Source organism: Echiichthys vipera (assembly GCF_963691815.1).
Source record: "Echiichthys vipera genome assembly, chromosome: 21".
Taxonomy (NCBI): domain Eukaryota; kingdom Metazoa; phylum Chordata; class Actinopteri; order Perciformes; family Trachinidae; genus Echiichthys; species Echiichthys vipera.
The window spans coordinates 11,285,898-11,291,897 of NC_139846.1; the positions used below are offsets into that span (position 1 = coordinate 11,285,898).

Genomic DNA, 6,000 nt, shown 5'->3' on the forward strand with positions numbered 1-6,000 from the left:
AGAGGAGCAAGTAGCTTTCTTCCTTTTACCGTAACAACAAGCAACGTACAAAACCCCACTGACACATTTCCTCAAACAAAACTATAAGGACTGATCAAGTAGGTGATGTTATGTTTAACATTCATAAAAAAACTAAACATAGAGGCATTCAGGAGGACAGCTAACATTACACATTCTCTTCCTGTTTATCAGTCACTATCTGTCTATCGCCATCCTTAAACCGGGACAGCGGCGCTCGGTGAAGTGGCGTTAGTAACAGGCTGCTTTGGGCTCAGACGCTGAATCATCGATGTTGTGCTGATGTGGTATAAGAGTTAAGTTAACAGCAGACACATCATGTGTGAGATGATCCTCTGCCTTTTCCGGATGTAGTGGTGTGCGTCCACAAAAAACGGTCTGTGTGGAACAATGACCCCTGCGCTGAACAGGCCACATAACGCGCAAGATAGAAATGAATCGAATCATTGATAGATTTTGCCTCCATGCTTTTTTGTAATCGATTTACTCGAGTAATTGTTTCAGCCCTAATGGAATGATATTGAAAACTTCAAAGTGGAAACAGATTTGTAGATAAATAGTTTTGACAATGTAGTGAGGTGTTTGTTTATAGGAAGATAGGAGTATTATGCTGCATTAGACCCGTCTTGATTTTACCACCTTAGTAGGTTATGACTTAAAGCCTACACTTCAGTACTCTACTTCGACTTTTTCTGTCCAGAAAAATAAGAACTTAAAAAGAGCAGTTACCTTTCTAGGTCGTCATCTTCACCTCTCCTCCTGCGTGACCGCTCGGCACCTGGTTTGTCATATTCATCGAAGTCACAATCTGCAACAGAAAGGCAGTTTTGCTTACAAAGCAATATTTTATTTACCATCCTCATAGGTAGATATTAAGCTGTGCTACTGGCCTGCACAATTTGAGATGTACAGAGACTATAAGCCCACCTACTTGTTGAATTAACAACTTGTTCACAAACAGCATGGTATACTGTAGAGAATGGTAAACACATCTTTTGCATGGCTTTCGTGTGGTTATTTATCATACATGAAACTAAAGATTGGCCTGCTTTGCAGTATAGTTTTAAGTCTATAAGTTTTAAGCATTTACATTTTTGCATTGCCAGAGATTATTTGTTATCAATTTAATCCTCAATGACAGTTATCACAGCACCTGCCACACCTCCTATTGCTGTTTGATCATCAGCTGATACAGCAATCAGCAACAACAATCCTTAAGCATCACGTACCCCATGCATTCAGTTATAATAGGTTTTCCAAATATTGCCACTTTCTCAAATTTGGTACACTGGCTACCAACGGGAGCACAGATACCAGAAGAAAAGATCAGCCAAAGGGAAACCCTTACTTCCCTCAAAGTCACAAATCTCTAAGGTAAAAAAAAATGGGCATACATTGAACAAAAAGGCATGCTATGTGGTAGAATACAATGATGTAAGCAATAAAAAAAACTGACATTTATAGCCAAGATACATCTGACAATAACAATTCTGCTACATTTACTTTAATAAAGTTGATTGCAGAGGCACTGGCTTTGTGATTGAATTTCTAAGTTCAGTTCCTAGGGCTCCTTGGATCTGAGATTAGGCCTTTTTCACAGCAGACTTATCATAGTTTGAAAAACAAGTGTTACCCTGTTACCACTAATATTTACGACAGCGTCATTCTATTCAAGTGTCCCAGTAAGGCCTGTTACATGCTTCTAGGGCACAGCTCTTCAAACATGTGCAGGCACCCACAAACCACTGAAATTGATAAGTAGTGGCCATGCCGACTGCCCAGCTCCCCTTTATCCTAGGTTTATGTTGTGCACTAGGGTTGGGCGATATTGAAATTGTCTTAATAAAGATATTGCGTCTGGTGGATCAGTGGATAGAGCAGGCGCCTCATATACAGAGGCTAAAAGTCCTTGACACAGCTCTTAAAAAAAAAAGAAAAAAAGAAAAAAATATTTATAGACTAAGAACGCATATGTGCAATGCCCATAAGCATACTGAGATCAATCAGATCCATCAACTTTTATTGACAACACAGGTCTAAATTTTGTCCACAGCCTACAAGGTTTGGTGAGTTAATGAATTTACTGTGTATCAGACCATCACTGGCGAACACACCCTGCTGCTTCTACCACTGGTGTCACTGTGAAAAACAAGCGAACTAACGTACTGGCTTTTAGCTAGCTTGCAAACTCCACCATGCTTTAATGCTATACTTGTTACAGTAAAATGAGCCTGGATTAGCAACGTGCTACACTGTGACAAGTGTGTGGATAAAGAATTATCTAGCATTACATACACGTCCGTGTACAGTGATGGCATCACTGATCCTCTTGGGGAGCTTGGGGAAATGTAGCTTGGGTGGACGCTACTGCACTACTGTTACAATAAAAGAGCTAAGCTATTTGATTCAGAAAACAGCAACGTTATTGTGAAATCTAGTTAAACTACTAACACCGTGGTGGCTCCTTACTGCCAAACACTGATTACTAATGAAATACCAATAGAATTGACCCAACCTGGGTGACAGCATTAAATTAAAAAGGATACTCACATACTAAAACATGGTTTTAACCATTTCACTTTATTTATTTATTCTATTTTTTTATTTATTTCAAGCATGTGAATAGAATAACAACATAAATAGAAACATGTAAAGAAAAGGAAAAGACCAACAACAATAATAATAATAATAATGATAACAAACTCAGAATAACATTATTTTGTTGTTCTTTATTGGCCATGCAAGGAAGAAAAGAAAAATGTGTTTATTTGCTCCAAATACGGATGAAAATTAGGTTACAGGCCTACATGTGTTTTTGGAAGCGTAGCCTGTCCCATAATGAAGGTTAATTTAGAGTTACCGTAGTAACAGCCATGCTGTTGTTTTGAGTTGTGAGCGTACTGTATTGCTGAGCAATGTGGATCTGAGCAATAAAACAGTGTTTTGGACACAGACTTTACTTTGGCGGGCTACCCAGTCATATTAATGGCCACCAAAATATATATACTTTTTTTTCATCTGAGAATCTGCTGCCATCCGCCATCAATAAAATCTTGGACAATCTCCACTCATCCCTCTTGTACTACTCCACTTACAGAGCTGCGCGCAGCACATTGATTCCAGCTTTCTCTCTCTTTCTAACAAACACCAACTATATGTTCTTAACAATTATGTATATGTACTGGACCACTGCATGTACCAAGCTGCTATCACGCACGGGGCAGTAGAGTGTGCCAAAACTTAAATTTGTGTACTCACTGTAATGACGGTATTGTAAAATACATGTTTTGGCAGCATGTGACACATTGGTGACAATTAGAAAACCGGTATACCAACCACTCCTAGCCAGCATGCACAATACCTGACACTGAAATCAAAAGCAATTACCCTACATAAAATTTGGCCATCTATAAATGTATTATTTGCACCACATGCACTTTTTTGCAGCTGCTGTGACATGTCAACTGTTTTAAAAGAAAAAAGCATAATACTAGCTTTAACATGAGGTTGTGGCTCTAGCCAAGATTTAGTTTAAAACTTTTGGTGTAACATTTCATGTCTGCACTTGCAGCTTTCTTGAGTTACTCAAGACCTACTCAGACATACCAGGCTGATGATGACATTTAAATGCATGATGACAGCTAGGAAAAGCAACCTTCTGTTGCATGATTTTTGAAGACAAAATGTACGTCTGCTTTTTGCATTCATTTAGCGCATATCAGATGACCATGCCACATTTACCAAGTTTTAGCATCCAGGCAGTTATCAATAACTGGTTATTTTAAGTATTATTGGTATTCTATATGAGTTGGGGGGGGGGGGGGGCATGGTGTACATTTTGTAATTTTATTTCTGGCTAATACAGAAAAATATCAATTATATGGTCATATTGCTTGTAACTCTACCCCAGTAGTGTCACCTTTGGTGAGTCAATGTGTTCACAGGTTTGGTACATGTATTTCACCAACTCAAGGCGGTAACCTGAATAGACATGCCAAGAATCTCCTGAGAGCCACTACAGCCTATTGCTAATCAAAAACGCCAAAGCAAATGTGGAATAAAAACATTGCGTAAACTGCGTCATATACTGGAGCCCCCCATATACACACTCAAAGATGCTGCCGTATGTTTAGTCCCAACCCAACAAGGACGGAAAAACACTATTACTAAAGCATATGTTAGGTACCATTGTTAAGTTAAAGCATTAGCCAAATTATAATATCCTTCTGCGGAATCAGATAGTTTCCGTAAGCAACGCTGTGGCGGTGGCTTAACGCTAGCTTGCATTTGAGCTCAAACGCCCGTCTTAATTTGAGCCATTATTCCCTTTAAAACACAATTTCAGCAACGGTTAAAGCCAAAGCAGTTTTAACATAACAAACGGGAGCGAACACGCTCATGGATGTCACTATATACGTTAACTTGTACCATACTAATAACAGATAGCATTAGTGTGCTAAGCTACCGCTAACGTATCGCTAGCTTTAACGTTATTTCTTTTTAACCGACACCTTGTTTGTTTTTAATGCAAAGTCAATTAGGTTATGGCGTTGATTGACCACAGTTGTCCAGTATGTATACTAGACAACTATGTATATATACTGAATAACTAAGTATTACCGTCAAGTGTTTTCTTGAACCATGTTAACATTAGGTAGCCATGTTAGCTCACTTAGCAACTTAGCTTTTTTAGCATCGTCGATAAAACCCCGCCTGGCTTTACTCACCCTGAGCGTTGGTTGTCATGGTGACAAGGCGTGTCCCGCTTTGGAATCTGACTCTACAAAACAGGCGAGTGCATTTAATCTTTAGTATTTCACAATTTTAACGATAAAAATGCGAAACTAGCAAAAGGGAGCAGTTTCTTATGCGGCAGTGATTCCCATTCACGACCAGGGTATAAACATGGCCGCGCTGTGTTTGCTGCGGTGATGCATTGTGGGGGATTGCTGCACAAAAGCGAGCTGCTTTGACAGGTCAGGTAAACACACTGACTGATCTTTGTGAGTATTACATTATACCCTGTGCACCTCGCCTGCATGTAGTCCATTGCAAGAGTTTGTTTTGAAAAATGCGTTTGTTGTAAAATTGAATAGGTTATAAATAAACACTAATGGAATAAATTGTATAACCATTTATAAGCTCATCAAGAAACTTAGACCTATAGCCTCTCTCTTGCATGGGTTTAAAAATTATAGTAAGCCCACAGGTAGGCTATGGATATACTATATTATTCTTTCTTAACACCTCAGCAGAACTGGAAACACCATTTTTCTACACATACAGTATACGCATACACATACACATACACATACACATACAAATACACATACACATACTTAGTAGGATACCCTACAAAATGTTGCATGGCCCTTGTTTTAATGTGAGTACAACTAGTGGCTTTATAAAGTACAAGACAAAAAATACAAAAATAATAAAAAGGCCATGTTGCCACCATTAATATGACAGTCATCTGCACATTTCTGACTCTGGCTAGTGTGGAGAGCATAGTGAGTTGAGCCAGTTTTTACAGGCCTCTTTAAAATGAGGGCATGGCATTAAAGTCTCTAATATCTACATATATTTCAGTTGTCAGAATATGACCTTCCAAAAAAGTGGTCTCTTGCCCCTAAATGAGGGGTAAGTTGAGTCACATGGTAAATTGTGCCAGGGAAGCTTAAAGGGGTTTGTAGTTGCAGATACAGTCAATGTAGATCTAGTCATTTTGTGGTAGCTTCTCTATTAACCAGCTGCAAGGAAATGGTAGTTTTGGCTCACATCACCCCACCAAAACCATTTTAACAAATTTGTATTATCCAGCAGTTCACGCTAACAGTACAGCCTCACGTTGTAACTTCCTAAAGTAAGAACAAACACAACGCATTTGCTCATACACAAGAGCATGTTTTTGTTTGTTTTTTAACTTAAATTTGTTTGCAACTTATTTTATGGGCCCCACTCCATCACAGGTAACATTCGATG

At 38.8% G+C, this 6,000-nt stretch overlaps 1 protein-coding gene across 3 annotated transcripts in view; it reads right to left on the minus strand.

The window, feature by feature from the left end:
* Positions 1 to 4,897, minus strand: part of rbm33a (RNA binding motif protein 33a) — a 28,692-nt gene extending 23,795 nt beyond the window's left edge. For all 3 annotated transcript variants that reach the window (XM_083936253.1, XM_083936254.1, XM_083936252.1), the window contains exons 1-2: positions 4,746 to 4,897; positions 748 to 826 (exon numbers count right to left, since the gene is read on the minus strand). In XM_083936253.1, the coding sequence (XP_083792379.1) occupies positions 748 to 826; positions 4,746 to 4,764 (98 nt within the window). In that variant the 5' untranslated portion in view covers positions 4,765 to 4,897. The remainder of the gene's footprint in view (positions 1 to 747; positions 827 to 4,745) is intronic.
* Positions 4,898 to 6,000: the final 1,103 nt, after the last annotated feature.